This window comes from Sorex fumeus, unplaced genomic scaffold, assembly GCF_029834395.1.
Source record: "Sorex fumeus unplaced genomic scaffold, SorFum_2.1 ptg000034l, whole genome shotgun sequence".
In the NCBI taxonomy this organism is placed as follows: Eukaryota; Metazoa; Chordata; class Mammalia; order Eulipotyphla; family Soricidae; genus Sorex; species Sorex fumeus.
In genome coordinates, this window is record NW_026606091.1 from 23572556 (window position 1) to 23588093 (window position 15538).

General features: G+C 44.0%; 1 protein-coding gene across 3 annotated transcripts in view; it reads right to left on the reverse strand.

Annotated features, from left to right (window-relative positions):
- Positions 1–15538, reverse strand: part of UBAP2 (ubiquitin associated protein 2) — an 88185-nt gene that overhangs the window by 27016 nt on the left and 45631 nt on the right. For 2 of the 3 annotated variants that reach the window (XM_056117001.1, XM_056117000.1), the window contains exons 7-9: positions 10486–10537; positions 7431–7534; positions 1914–1979 (exon numbers count right to left, since the gene is read on the reverse strand). The exons of the other annotated variant lie outside the window; for it this stretch is intronic. In XM_056117001.1, coding sequence (XP_055972976.1) covers positions 1914–1979; positions 7431–7534; positions 10486–10537 — 222 coding nt within the window. The remainder of the gene's footprint in view (positions 1–1913; positions 1980–7430; positions 7535–10485; positions 10538–15538) is intronic. 3 annotated transcript variants of the gene reach the window in all.

Sequence of the window (15538 nt, forward strand, 5' to 3'; positions counted from 1 at the left end):
AGTAGTGAAATACACATTACATAAAACTCTCTACTTTAAACCTTACTACAAAAAATATGAATTTCAGTGGTATTAAGTCAAAATATAATTGGGGCTGGCGAGATAGTATAGCAGGTAGGGTGCTTGCCTTGCATGCCAGTTGACCTGGGTTTGATTCCCAGCACACAACATGGTTCTCTGAGCACCGTCAGGAGTGACCCCTGAGTACAAAGCCAGAAATAACAGGAATAACCCCTGAGCATAGTCAGGTGTGGGACACAATTCCTTATGGGCTGAAGCAATAGTATAATGCCTATGGTGCTGTGGCTGACCCAGGTTCAATGGCCAGAATCGCAGCAGTTCTCAAGCCCTGCCTCAGATCCCTGAGCACAGAGCCACAGTTAAGCCCTGAACACCACCAGGTGGGACAAAAAAAAAAAAAAAGTAAAAACACCAGAAACACAAAAGAATATAAGGTCACATTTGAATCCCATAATCCCACTGTTTGCTGCTTTGATGTTGGAGCCACATTAGCGGTGCTCAGGAGTCATTCCTGGTAGTGCTCAGTAGATTATATATATATATATATATAGTGCCAGGGATCTTACCAGGGACGAGTATGTTTACCTCTGTACTATCTCCCCAGCCCCCCAATCCTATTTTTAAAATGTTAAATTTCAGGGGCCAGAGAAATAGCACATGGATGAATTAATTGAATTTCATTCCCAGCACCCTCTATGGTCCCCAAAAACTGCTGCCCCTCCCCGCCCCAAGTGATTCCAGGAGAGCCAGGAGTAATACTTGAGCATCACTGGGTGTGGCCCCAAATTTTATACGTGTGTGTGTGTGTGTGTGTGTGTGTGTGTGTGTGTATGTGTTTTAAGAGGGGCTTGTTGAAATTCAGGCACTTTGTCCTATAAATGTTGGACATCAAACATAAACATATGGGTAGCTTTTAATACATTATTTTTAGCTTTAAATGAAAAAGAAAATCTGTGTGTTCACTTTACTATTAACCTACTATGATATCAGCAAAAGCAAGCAGAAATATTTGGAGCGTTCAAAGGGTGGATCATGTGCCCTGCGTAAGCGCAGCCCTAAGTTCAGTGATATGCTGCTCACCAGCCTCAACACCGAAAGGTCTACGCCAGGAGGCCCCATGAAGACCTCTCAGTTGGTGCCCCTCAAAAAATAAGAGTTACAAATCTTTTATTGAAACAATGAATCTAATCAAAGCAGATAGAGTGTTAACTAGAATTCATCTGCCCCACAGGGACTGGGAGGGGTGGGGGGTGGGGTTTTATTGGGGTTCTTCATGGTAAAAAAAAATTATTGGTAAAGGGAAATGTGTTTGATATTTGCATGACTGAGACCTAAACCTGAAAGCTTTGTAACCTTTCCCACGGTGATTCAATAAATAAATAAATAGATAAATAAAAAAGAAATATATTAATCCAAATTTGCTCTCCTGTACAACAACAAAAAAAATTAAATAAAATAAAAAAAAATAAGAGTTACAAAAACTGGGGCTGAAGCAATAGTACAGCAGACAGGGTGCCTGTTACACACAGCTGACCCAGGTCTGATCCCAGGCATCTTCTATGGTCCCCCAGCCCTGCCAGGAGTGATCCCTGAGCACAGAGCCAGAAATAAATCCTGAATACTGCTAGGTGTGGCCCAGAGCCCAAAAAACAAACCAAGACAGCATAAAGTTAACAAGTTGGGAAAATGAAAACAGTAACGTAAAGTTCTGCGGCCCCTTTGAAAGACAATCTGTTAATCATTTTCATAATCAAAAGCTGATTAACAACTTACATAGATTACAAAAAACTTAACAAATTTTATTAGCTAGTCTGGATCATTTCAGAATATATAATAAAGCATGTTACAGGATTCTTAATTAAGGAAAATTTTGATTGAATACTAACTCATACCTTTGAGTCCATATGAATTTTTGCTTGGCAGATCCTGAGTTATATTTTGAGCATCCGATGTCAGTTCTATGGATCAACACAAAATACTTTTTAAGAAATAAAAATGCTCACTAGAAGAGAAACTGATCAGAAAACATATGGAAAGTATAAAGAAGTACATGCTTAGCCCTTATGGGGAAGAAAATGCACTGTAATCCACATAGTATTCCCATTTAAGTGTATCATTCAGTTGGCACTGAGAGTTCTTTATATATTTTCTTCCAGTCTTTTTTCAAATTGGGGTTTCATAAATATTCCCTCCTACAGGCTGGAGTGAGCATAGCGAGTAGAACGTTTGCCTTGCACACGGCAGACCTGCGTTCAATTCCTCCGCCCCTCTCGGAGAGCCTGGCAAGCTACCGAGAGTATCCTGCCCACATGGAAGAGCCTGGCAAGCTACCTGTGGCATATCTGATACGCCAAAAACAGTAACAAGTCTCACAACGGAGACATTACTGGTGCCCGCTCGAGCAAATTGATGAACAATGGAAAGATAGTGCTACAGGCTGGAGTGACAGAACAGCAGGGGGCACTTGCATTGCACACAGCTAACCTCTGTCCAATCTCTGGCATCCCATATGGTTCCCCGAGACCGCCAGGAGTAAGCCCTGAGCACCACCAGGTGTGGCCCAACAAATCACTGTCACTGTCCTCCCGTTGTTCATCTATTTTGCTCGAGCGCGCCCAGTAACGTCTCCATTGTGAGACTTGTTGTTACTGTGTTTTAGCATATCAAATACATCACAGGTAGCTTGCCAGGAAACAATAAATATTTTCTCCTAAACTATGCCTTGTCCTTTAATACTGCTTCATCCCTTTCAAAAATTACTGTATTCTTTTATGGCTCTTATTTACTACGTCCCTTACTGAGAAATCTTTGCCTAGCTCAAAAGTATTTGCGGTCTGCCCCTCTGTTTTCCTCAGAAGTTGGAACTGAAAATTTTCAATTTAGGGACTGGGTAAGGGTCATGCAGGAGGCCCATGTTTAAGAGGACATACAAGTGAGAACAGGGGCTTCTTCTGAGTGGAAAGAGCAAGCAAAGAAGCAAAGACGGGCAAGCGAGATACATATTCATAGGCTTGAAGCGCAGCCTGCTCTAAACTTCTCTCAATAAAAACTGTCTTTGCTTCACAAATATAAAGACTTTACATGTAGAACTATTATCCACTTGTACTTTTCATTATTGTTTTTTCTGAAGATGTGGCAGAGTTGCCTTGGAATCTTTGTCCAAAATCAATTCACCATGCATTTGTCTATGAATGAATTCCTGGATCTGGACCTGCTTTCGAGTAACTGCTGTCCCTGTGCTTTTGTCAGCGCCACACTTTTGATTACCATAACTTTAGATAGGTCACTGTCCTGTGACTGTCCTCCCGTTGTTCATCAATTTGCTCGAGCGGGCCCAGTAACATCTCCATTGGAGACTTTGTTGTTACTGTGTTTGGCATATCGAATACATCACGGGTAGCTTGCCAGGCTCTGCCGTGTGGGCGAGATACTCTCGGTAGCTTGCCGGGCTCTCCGAGAGGGGCGGAGGAATTGAACTCGGGTCAGCCATGTCGGCTGCGTGCAAGGCAAACGCCCTACCGCTGTGCTATCACTCCAACCCAAATTTAGATAGGTAAGTTCTTGAAATCAAGGCATTTGGTCTCTGAGCTTTATTGTTCTCTCTCATATTGGTTTGGCTACACGGATTCTTTTACTTTCTATACAAATTTATGACTTAACAAACTGAGAGAAAGAAGAAAAAAAAAGAAAAGGGCTGGCATGATAGTACAACAGGTATGGTGTTTGCCCTGCACATGTCCAGTCCGGGTTCAACCCCCCAGCATCCCGTACGGGATATCCCAAATGGGATATACTCATGTTGCCGACCCACTTAGACTCAGCATGTGGAGCGGTGCCAGGAGTCAACCCACAGCCTCACGCCTGTAAGGCAGCCACTGTACCACTAAGCTACAGCTCTAGGTTTTGATTTTTTAAAAGCAACTATTATATTTGAAGGAGAGAAAGAGGGGGAGTTGGAGAAAGAGGAAGAAAAGGGGGAGGGGAGAGAGAGAAAAACAGAGAGGAAGAGGGAGAACCAGAGACTAAACTCTACCACTTGGTCTGTGACCCACCATTTGAGCTATCTGCCCAGACAGTGTCAGGGACTGAGCCCAGGGAAATCACCCACGCAAGGCAAGTGCACATCCTTGGCGCCTAGATTTGCACCTGTTAAGGCTACCATTAATCTTTCTTTCTTCTCTATTCTCTTGGTTGGTGAAAGTACGCCAAGATGAAACCTCTGTTACAGAATTGTCTACTGAATTTGCATGGGACCCCTTTTGAAACTCCCTTATTAATTCTCTGGTTAATGCTGTAACCCGAAAAGGTGGGTTTTCCTCTCCTTTTCCAAGCCTTCTCATTTCCAATGCCTACTGACGGTCTGGGCTCCGTCACAGCCATGATGAGGTACTCTCAGAGGTCCTGTAAACACCCAGTAGATACACTGAGTGGAGGCACTGTGAGTTTACTCCAGTAGTCATCATTAACTGTAAGTGCTCTATGGTTTAGAAATATCCTTTTCTATTTAAAAAAATTTCCTTATAAGTTTGCTGGTTTATTCCAAAACATCAAGAATGTGAAGTGTTATCAAATGCTTATCTTATTGAAATGATGAATTTTCTCCTTTATCCTGATAAAGGTAACACTCATTTTTGCTGTGGTGTTCATTAATATATTCAGTAAATACATAAATGTGTCAAATCAATATGTTAAAATTTATAAAATGTTACTCACCAAGCGTATGACTTGATATATACTTGCTGGAGCAATAGCACAGCAGTTAAGGAACTGGCCTTGCACACAGCACAGTACAAAAAGAACAACCCGCCCCCAATAAAAAAATTATTTTTAATTTATAAAATGTGTAATTCTAATCAGGTTTACTTGGAGGGGCAGGGGGCACAGTGGCGACACAGTGGCACACGTGGCATTCCCATCTGCACTCAAAGATCACTCTCAGCAGTGTTCAGGGGCCAGGAATTGAACCTGGTTTGCCGCGTGCAAGGCAAGCGCCTTAACCACTGCCCTCTCTCTCCAGCCCCTCTCCAACAGAGTTTTGACTCAGCCTGTCTTTCAAATTTCTCCCATAAACTGGCAGAATATCCTGCCTGGTGTCACTTAATACGCCACATAGCACCCTCTGCGGGACAACTAGTTGCTTCCAGGTTTTGGTTTTTATTAGTATCTCTGAACATCTGTGGTTCTTCTTCTTGTTCTATTTTCTTGCATGTTTCTAAACAGGAGATGGCTATTTAATTTATTTTCAACCTTTCAAAGTCATTAACCAGGACCACCTCAGCCAGGTACTTGGTGGAAAGAGGGGGCCCTTCCTCGCCCTGTTGCTGCAGCAGTGAACACAGGCCCCATTCCAGGTAAGGATGCTAGCACATTCCAGGGCCTGCGCTCCCGGGCCACAGACCAGAGCTGCGGTGCCCACAGGCTCCGGGTGCCAGCTTCTGCACACTCTGCTGTGGTACGGGGCATGCACACCAGCTCTGGGTTGGGGCCGTAAGATCTGTTCTTGGCCACCCAACAGAGGTGCATCCCCAGGCCAAGGCTGCGGGTTATCTGTAAATATTAAACTCAAATGCCGAGTTTAAATTTAACCAAGCTTTTCTCTCTTTCTTGGTCTAAGGGTTTGAAAAGTCAGATTAAGCTGAAGCACAAAGAATGTGTTGGTATAAAGTAGCCCGTGATCTTTTAACAGCGCCATGATCAGTAGCAATAGCTTGTTTCTTGTTCTTCCCTTCACAGGTGTGACAGAAGGTTATCAACTGGATAAAAAGGCAATAACTTTTGCTGACTTCTCCAGCAGTGCCCTTGATTTCTATTTCACTGACTGCTTCTACGACAGTCCTATTTTTGACGAGGCTTGATGTGTTTTTGGAAGTATGGTTTGTGATAATTTATTAAGCTATACTTTCGGGGAAAGGTGGCTATAATTCACATGTGTCATATTATGCTATAAATAATATGCATATCATTACAACGCATATCATTATTAATGAACTTCAAATGAACTATTAGCTACATCAGGGAAGGGTTGGAGCAGAAATACAGAAATACAGAGAGTGAGGTGCTGCCTTACACACGGCCGACCTGGGTTCAATTTGCAGCATCCCATATGGTCCCCTGGGGCCAGTCAGGAGAGATCCTTTAGTGCAGAGCCCTGAGCATCACCAGATATGGACCCAAAAATAAACAAACAAATACATAGGGACAGAAATAAAAAACAACGTAAGATGCATACCACATGTGTGGCCAACTCTGACTCAATCCCCTCTCCCCACTCAACAGAACTCTGGGACAACCCTCAAAGCATCAGAAAATTACCTGGAGGGATCCCAGCTCCTGAACAAACCCATCCAAGTTACCACTTTATCCAGCAAATTCCCATGCCCAACCTCCAGAGGAATAGATAATACAAATTTCTGACAACTACAGTAGTATCCTTTCCTAACTCTCCATTCTAATTAGTATTCTTAAAATTCTATAGGTCTTTGATGCACCAAAATTTGAGTGTGGGTTCGTACTTACTTAGACTGATAACAGCGTCTTTCTTGGAATGCAGATGGAAAAAAAAAATCAAATACCACGACATCATAAAATGATTAAATCAGAGACTTTGGAGGAAAAACAAGCTGACAGCCTCAGAGGTAAGACAACAGCCTGTTTTTCATTCTCCATCAGCACATTATAACGCCACCTTCAAAATTAAGGGTAGGGGCCAGAGCAATAGTACAATGGGTAGGGCACTTGCCTTGAACATGGTCAACCAGGGTTTGATCCCCATATCCAGTATCCCATATGGTCCCCCAAAGTACCACCAGGAATAATTTCTGAGTGCAGAGTCAGGAATAACCCTTGAACTTCAGCAGGCGTGACTCAAAAAGGGGTCGAGGGATAGGGGAAGAACTTAAAGGCAAACATGAAGGGCCAGAGAGAGACTGCGTGGGTTAAGGTGCCTGCCTTATGCTGGTGCAATCCCAACGCCCCCCACCCCAGGGCACTACTCGGGTCAGCTTTGGAGGCCTCCAGACTGGCCTGAGTGATGCCCAGCACCATAGAGCCGGAGCAGTACCACACCCTCAGCCCCCACATAGAGCTTCTGGCCCAGTAGTGACCCAGGGACCTCCCAAGCTTAGCGTCTGACATTCCAAGAACAAAAAACAAGGTTCAAGACGCAAACTGAATGTCTAGCCGAGGGACCAATTCCCAGCAAACACGCACACAAACACATCTCTCTCAAGAAGAGATGATCCCCTTCTCCTTTTTAGGTCTTCTGGACCTCCCCTGCTATGCTCAGGAATCACTCCCAGTGGGGCTCGGGGGACCATATATGGTGCACGAGCCTCACCTGCCATACTACCTCTCTGGCCCCAAAAAGAGTTTCTTACACACACACACTTCTGACAAGAAGAGCTACTTACCAGTTCCCTCAACTGCCCCATTCTGAGCGGCTTCTCTCACTACAGGTTTCGCCACACAGCCATCCGCAGAGGGAGAATCTGAATAGTCTGCAGGATTAAAGGTCCTGGAAGTAGAAATAAAGGATGAAAGTAAATGATGCAACCAGCAAAGGCTCAAAATCAGCTGTACATCGTCTTCTCCCATATAAGCCCAATCCCTTTCAGAGCCCAAGTAAGATATGGCCCTCTGCCTCTTTAACTGAGGCCAGCAGGATGCAAGGATGCAGATCACCTGAAGAACAGTGGTTTCAAGGGACTTCCACACAACTGGCACGAGGCAGCCATCTCCTCGCGGTGCCTGTCTTTGGGCCTGGTGCGGACGCAGGGCCCTATAAAGACCCCAGGCTGAATGAGGGCCAGTGGATGGTACCTCCAGAAACTGCACCCACACATTAGCAAGCAATCGGCCTTTTTTTCCTGTGTCAGAACATGAGCTTGGCTTTGAGTCTGCTTATTGGTTCTCGGTCCACATGTAGTTGTGTTTATAATTTACTCCTGGCTCTGTGCTCAGCGAGGACCACATGGGGTGGCAGGGATCAAATTAGGGTCAAACATGCAAGTGCCGTGCCCCACTGCGCTATCTCTCTAGCCCAACAAAGAAGATGATTTTAAAACTTTACCCTGTCTCTGCAAAAAAAAAAAAAAGGAGAAACTAGACACTAGAATACACACCGACAGAAGCGCTCAGACATGGTTTAAGCATTTTTGTTTTTTTATAAAAAGAAAAAAAAAGAGGAGGTGGGGCTGGAGCAATAGCACAGCGGGTCAGACATTTGCCTTGTATGTGGCCGACCTGGGTTCGATTCTCAGCATCCCATATGGTCCCCTGAGCACCGCCAGGAGTGATTCCTGAGTGCAGAGCCAGGAGTAACCCCTGTGCATTGCAGGGTGTGACCCAAAAAGAAAAAGAAAAAAAAAGGAGGGGTAGAGATAGTACAAGATGCAATCCCCAGCATCGCATATGATCCCCCGAGAACCACTATGATTGACCTGAGTACAAAGACAGGACTCAGACCCCAGTGTGGTCCAGAAACTGAATAGACCTTCCACACACACACCCCCACAAACAGAAATAAATTCACATTCCAGATTTTGAATTTCAGAAGTTTCTGCCTATACATAAGCCATATAACCTCTACGAGAGTCATTTCTCTCATTTTAGTTTTGGACAGTTTGCCCTTTCCAGTTATGGAGACTGAATAGTCGTGTACTTTATAAAGCATTAACATATGATGCTAGCAGGTGCTCAATAAAACTCTTTTTGTTGTTGCTTTTTTTGGGTCAGACTCGGTGATACACAGGGTGTACTCCTGGCTCGTGCACTCAGAAATTACTCTTGGAGGTGCTCAGGGAGATCATATGAGATACTGGGAATCGAACCCAGGTCGGCCGTGTGCAAGGCAAACACCCTCCCCGCTGTGCTATCAGTCCAGCCCCTCAATTAATTTTTTAAAAACTAAACTCACAAGGAATCATTTGAAACCAATGTTCAATTTTTCTGCCACTTTGCTCTCTGCCTTTTTATTTCTATTTGTTTATTTAGAATTTTGAGCCATACCTGACAATGCTCAGGGGTTACTCCTGACTGCACCCAGGAATCACTCATGCCATTGCTCTGGGGACCAATATAAAATACCAGGGACCAGACCTGGGTAGACTACAGGCAAGGCAAATGTGCTACACGCTATACTATCACTCCAGCCTCTGTCCTTCTAAAGATAATGAAGTACTATTATCCTTACTTCATCTACTGACAATCAGGTAGGAAAGAGACGCGGTTGCAGGCAATGACCAAACACCACTGCTCAAAATCACAGTTAAAGGGCTCAGCACATATAGTTATCTCGGCGTTATCGACACATGGCACTACTAAAAGCTCTGGGCCTTGGGGCTGGAGCAATAGCACAGAGGGTAGGGCGTTTGCCTTGCACGCGATTGACCCAGGTTCGATTCCCAGCATCCCATATGATCCCCTGAGCAGCACCAGGAGTGATTCCTGAGTGCATGAACCAGGAGTAACTCCAGTGCATCGCCGGGTGTGACCCAAAAAGCAAAAAAAAAAAAAAAAAAGTAAATTAAAAGCTCTGAGCCAGAGACAACACAAGGGTTAAGGTCTGCACCCCACTCAACTCACAATGGTCCCCAGACCCCGCCAGGGGTCACTCCTAAGCAGTGGCTATGGCCACCGCCGCCTGTCCTCCCCCCAAAAAAAATTACTAAAAGCTTTTTTAATTTTGGAGACAGGAGAGATAATAGAGTGCTTGCCTTGCACAAAGCTGACCTGGGTTCAAGCCCATATGACCCCAGAGTGTTCCTTGAGCACAGAGCCGTGAGTAAGCCCAGAGTCACCACCAGGTGTGGCCTCGCAACAAAAACAAACAAATTCCCTTTCAACTTTCTCTGAAAATCTAGAAAGAGGCAAATGTTTAGGAAAGTGAAAGAACCAAGATACCGGAAATAATGCCACCTATTTAATAGTCTGCTCCCTTCACTATTACAATTCAGGGGAAGGAAAACTCACTTCTACAGAAATAAACGCTGTATTCAATCATCAATTTAGAGAACTGATGGATTCACAGCATCCTTTTAACACAGGGGTTTGTAACTAGGGGTTGTTGTACAGCTCCCTCTCGGGGAACATTTGGCAGAAACAGTTTTAGCTGTCACAATCTGAGGCAGGGAGAGACCAGGGGTATTACTAGCCATTCTATAACGTAACGGGCACCCCAAAAAACTGCTCTTCAATCTAAAATGTCAGCAAAGATGAAGACTCTAAGCCCTACTGCAATACAAGTATCATTCGTAGTATTTCACGGTCTCACTCTGTCTCTCTATTTAAGCTCTGCAGATCAAGCCCGGGGACTTAAACATGCAAGGAAAGGCACAAGGAGCACAGAGCCACACCCTCGGCCACCTCAATCACTTCACCCCTCAAGAAGTGATCTGCTTTAGCGGAAACAAAAGTAACCACTTGAAAAGGTAACAGGTACAAAAATTGTATACAGCTGAGACTTACCCCATGCCTTGGGTCGAGAATCTTCCTCCTCTCCCTCGGCCACGTCCAAATCCTTTAAAAAAAATATTTCTTTTAATAATAATATAGAATACTACAATTGGGTCCTACAAGATTTATAGTTTTACACACACCTGCCCAGACACCGTGTCACCATAACTGACGCTCCCATCCAGGGAACTTAGCCTACTGGTCTCTCCTAACAGCCACCAGCATCCACTGTCACTGATCTCAAAGGGGAGGAAAGAATTCTGCTCAGGCTTTTGTTATCCGTGGGGACAGATAACCACAGGCAGGTTACATTATAAAATACTCTAGGCTTTTCTGAACCTCAGCAAGTACAAACATGGCAACGTAAGCCCTAAAATTAAGTTTAAAGGAAAGAAACAATGATTTAATTTTTGATATCAGAATTTGACCCAATAACAAACCAGGCAATCTTCACATAAACATTAACCAAGTCAAGGAAGAAGATTTTTAAAACCTAACCCATCTGGCCTGAAATGTTCTTCTTAGTGCCCCATACTATGGCCCTACATCATTATCTGTGACATTTGGCTGTCATCCAGCAGTTCAAAATAAAAACTGCACCTCAGATGTGTGGCAATGAAGGGGGAGTAGTTACCAGTGCGTTGTGCTATTACTGCCAAAACTTGGAAGCAAGAATTTAACCATGAGAAGACTTCAGATGAACACTGAAGACACTCTCAAAAAATAGTTCATTTTGAAATGTCAAAGCCAAGAAAAAATAAAATTTCCAAAGTGATATATTACTCTTTTTCAGGATTTTTTTTTTTGGGGGGTGGGAGAGAGCTACACCTCTAATGCTCAGAGATAACTCCTGGCTCTGGACTCAGGTATCACCCACGGCGATGCTCAGGCGACCCTATGTGATGCCTGTGACTGAAGCCAGGTCAGTTGCGCACCAAGGCAGGTGCCCTACACGCAGTACTAGCTCTCCGGCCCTGATGATGGGTTCGTGACTTATCGAGACACAAGCTGGCGTGGGAACTTCTGGACTAGACACTGGACCAGAGAAATTATTTTTCCATTATTAATAAAACACTTCAGGAATATTAGAAAAAAACTTGTACGTGGCCTGTACGTTGCATCAATAGTTTTGGTTTTCGTTTTCTGAATGCACAGGGCTTACTCTTGGCTCTGTGCTCAGGGATCACACCTGGAAGTGCCGGGGGAGCATATGGGGCGTCAGGAACCAAACCGGGCTACGCCCTAGTCTCATCAAGAATGCTCCAGGGGTACAGTGCCAGGAGGTAAGTCCTGAGCACTGCCAGTTGTGGACCACAACACCCTCTAAAAAAACAAAACAACAACAAAAATAAATAAATTCAGCATGGACTTGACAAGGAGAGCCCTGTTGGAGTGCCCTGTCTCATTAAGACTTGGTAAAGACTTGGTAAAAATGAGTAAACAGAAAAATTGTCTTTTTGTCATTTTCAAAATTTTTCTCAATGTGGGCAATTTGAGACCCAAGGCCTAAATGCCAGGAATGCATGCATGCACATCAATTTTTATTATCCTTCTTTTATCTAATTACTATTTCTTTGGTCCCACAAAAACCTCAAAAAACTTAGTGAATTAAGTCTATATAACACAGCTTTATAAAGAGACATATTGAAGGCTGGAGCAATAGGACAGCGGGGAGGGCCTTCGCCTTGCACACGGCTGACCCAGGTTTGATCTGTAGCATCCCATATGGTCCTCCAAGCACCACCAGGAGTGATTCTTGAGTGCAGAGCCAGGAGCAGCCCCTGAGCATCGCTAGGTGTGACCCAAAAAGCAAAAGAAAAAAAAAAAAGAGAGAAAGGTACATTGCTTAAAATAGATATGAATTATGAAAACGAGAAGTTCAATGGACTGAAGTACAAGCTTTGCAGTCCCCACAAAGTTAACACATGACCCCCAAATCCTGTCAGGAACAGCCCTGAGCAATATCAGAGTATAGTCCTAAAATGATACCAGAAAATAACTCAAGTGACTATAGAAGGGCTTAATGGCCCTGAAAAACAACAATCTTCACACTCTTTCTTCTAAGGAAACTTTTTTGGAGCATTTTTAGAGGATTTTCATAACAATACAAAATAAATTATTTCGGTTCTGTTTTGGGGCAGGGGTTGGGGTTCGGGATGGAAACACCCAAAATATGGAGGTGGAAGGCGTAATGGTGGTGGGATTGGTGTTCAAATATTAAATGTAATGAAATATCGTAAAGTACTTTATAAAATAAAAATATTTTTAAAAAATAATAATGCAAGTGACGAGCCACTGTCCTGCACAACTATTCAATTACTACTAAACTGTATTTCTGAATACTCACTATGCAAAATAATTTTAATGCAAACTGGGTACTAAATTAGTGACTTCCTCTCTTCTTGGTTTGAGACATTAAACAATTCAGGGAAACTTCAAAACACACAACACTGCTCTTCAGCAGGCTCCGTAAACATAACCACATGTGTTATGATAGAAAAATTGTACCCCAAAAACATTTATTTAAAGTGTCAGTGAGACAGCATGGTGGGTAAAGCTTGCAGAGTTCGATCCCAGGCATCCCATATGACCCCTCCTCCCCCCCAAGCACCACCAGGAGTGACTCTGAGTGCAAAGCTAGGATTAAGCCCTGAGCATCACCAGTGTGGCTGAAAACAACAACAACAAGAACAACAACAACAACAAAAACCCAAGTAAATATTATTATTAAGAGGAAAGTCTTGGGTTCGAGATACAGCTAGCTCGGGGGTTATGGAGCTTGCCATGCACACAGCTGAGCAAGATTCACTCTCAGGCACTGATGCAGTCCTCCTTAATCCCCACCTCCCAGTATTGCCAGGACTGATTCCTGAACATCAAGCCTATCGAAATAGCCCAAAAAAAAAAAATTTTTTTTTAAAGGAGGGGGTCTGAACTTAATTAGTCTAACTGGGTTAAGGTCAGCTTGAGGGCTCAAGGTACAGCACGGTGGTCGAGCACCTGAAGGCCTGAAGTTAGATCCCTGAGACTGTGCAGAGCACAACCCTTGCAGCTGGTGAGATGGTGGCACTGTCAAGTATGTTACTCCCCGAGTCACCATAGCAACAAGGTGAGGAGGATGCTGAGAATCTGTGATAGCCACACTACTACATTACACCCTTCCTTGAAGGAAGGAGGAGGCAACACGGCAAGTAACCAGGTTCTGACTCATGCTCACATCTTCCTTTCTGTCCAGGTCCCAAAGAATCTGGACTCAGTAAAAACTAGTTCAGGCCTTGACCTTGAGCACGTGATCTGCCCTTGGAAGGCCTCAATTCTCGAGGTCACATGCAATACAACAGCAGAGCCACAGAGCTATGCTGAAAGGGTTTTCCTGCCGGAGAGTCAATGCAAGTAGGTAAAAATTACTTGCAAGCTGCCTGCGAGGACACAATAAAGCGCTCGGTAAATGTTAGGGAAAAACATTCCTTAAATAGGTAACACTGAAGAGCAGGGTAAATATCACAAATACATTTCATTACAGCACTAGCAGGCCCTCCACATGCTGAAGAGACAAGGCAAGATCCAAAGCTCCCCTAAGCACACCATGCCTGCTACAGAGAATCACAATGTGGAATTCAGACGCTGCAGGTCCCTGCAATTCTGAGAAATCTTTGATAAACTAAATTATTTTTTTAAAAAATGCTAAGAATCATGTTAAGCATGCTGGAAACCTGGGCTCACATCTCTAGCACTGCATGGTCCCTCAAGCACTGCCAGGAACAACTCCTGAGCAGTCAGGAATCACCTGTGTGCATAGACAGGCAAACAGCCACTGAGCATCAGAGCTCCTAAACCAACCAACAGGGAAAAAAACTGCAGTTACCTTCAAACTCAGATACACTGACTGAAAGGAGATAACGTAGTCACTAACCTACACATTACCTTGAGACTTGAAAGTACCTTTAGATGCAAAGCAATATAAAACACACATAACCACTTAGGCTTATCTTGAAAACTCAAGACGTAGGAACCAGGAAGATAGCTTCAAGTGGCAGAGCACATGACTGCATGTAAGGCCTTGAGTTCTATCCTGGGGACCATATATCTCTCACCCCAGGAAACAAGTTAGAGGCCTGCAGAGTAGCCCTGGATGGTCCTACCAAGCACTGCCCACCAGGACAGGAATTGTTGGGCTCCTTAACCCCCAGGTTAAGACCTGTTTAAAACTAGGGATGGGGTGGGGGTGGGGGACGGGAAGAGAAGGTAATTTGTATCTGATTTTAAAGCTTTTGTGTTATGTGTGATGCCAGGGGTCAAATCTCAGGTCTCATTCATACAAGAATCCAGTGTGTGTGTGTGTGTGTGTGTGTGTGTGTGGAGGAGGGGAGGAGGGGTCACACCTAGAGGTGCTCAGGACTTATTCCTGGCTCTGTGCTCAGTGATCACTCCTGGCAGGGCTCGGAGACCATATGGGGTGTCAGGGATTAAACCTGGTTCAACAAACCATCACTCCAGTCCCAAAAAGCCAATTTTTAAAGTTAATTTACATTTACAGACAATATGAAAGAATGAGATAAATGACAATGAAAGACAAATGCAGGATGATATCATAGTTGACACTTTACTAGACAAAAGACACGAGTCTTAAATCTTAAAGGGGAAGAAAAAAGTTTGAATCCGATTTTAACATTTTTGTGTTATGTGTCTTGAAAACTCAAGACTTAAGAGCCAGGAATTATTGATAAAGAGAAAAAGGGGGAACCTATAAATAAGAACTCCTCTAGATTCCTAAGAATATACATGATGTGGGGCTGGTTAGACAGTATAGGTGGTGAGGAACTTGTTCCATTACCACCCTGGTTTGATTCCCCGCACAACACATGGTTCCCTGAGTATCACCAGGGCTCACTCCTGAGCACAGAGCCAGAAATAGGCCGAACACTTCAGGGTTTCTCCCAAAATCCCCCAAAAAGCCAAAGTATATAACGTACAACCCTGATTCCATGAAAAGATATTTTTATTTTAATAATCGCAAGGGCTGGAGCGATAGCACAGCGGGTAGGGCGTTCGCCTTACAAGCGGC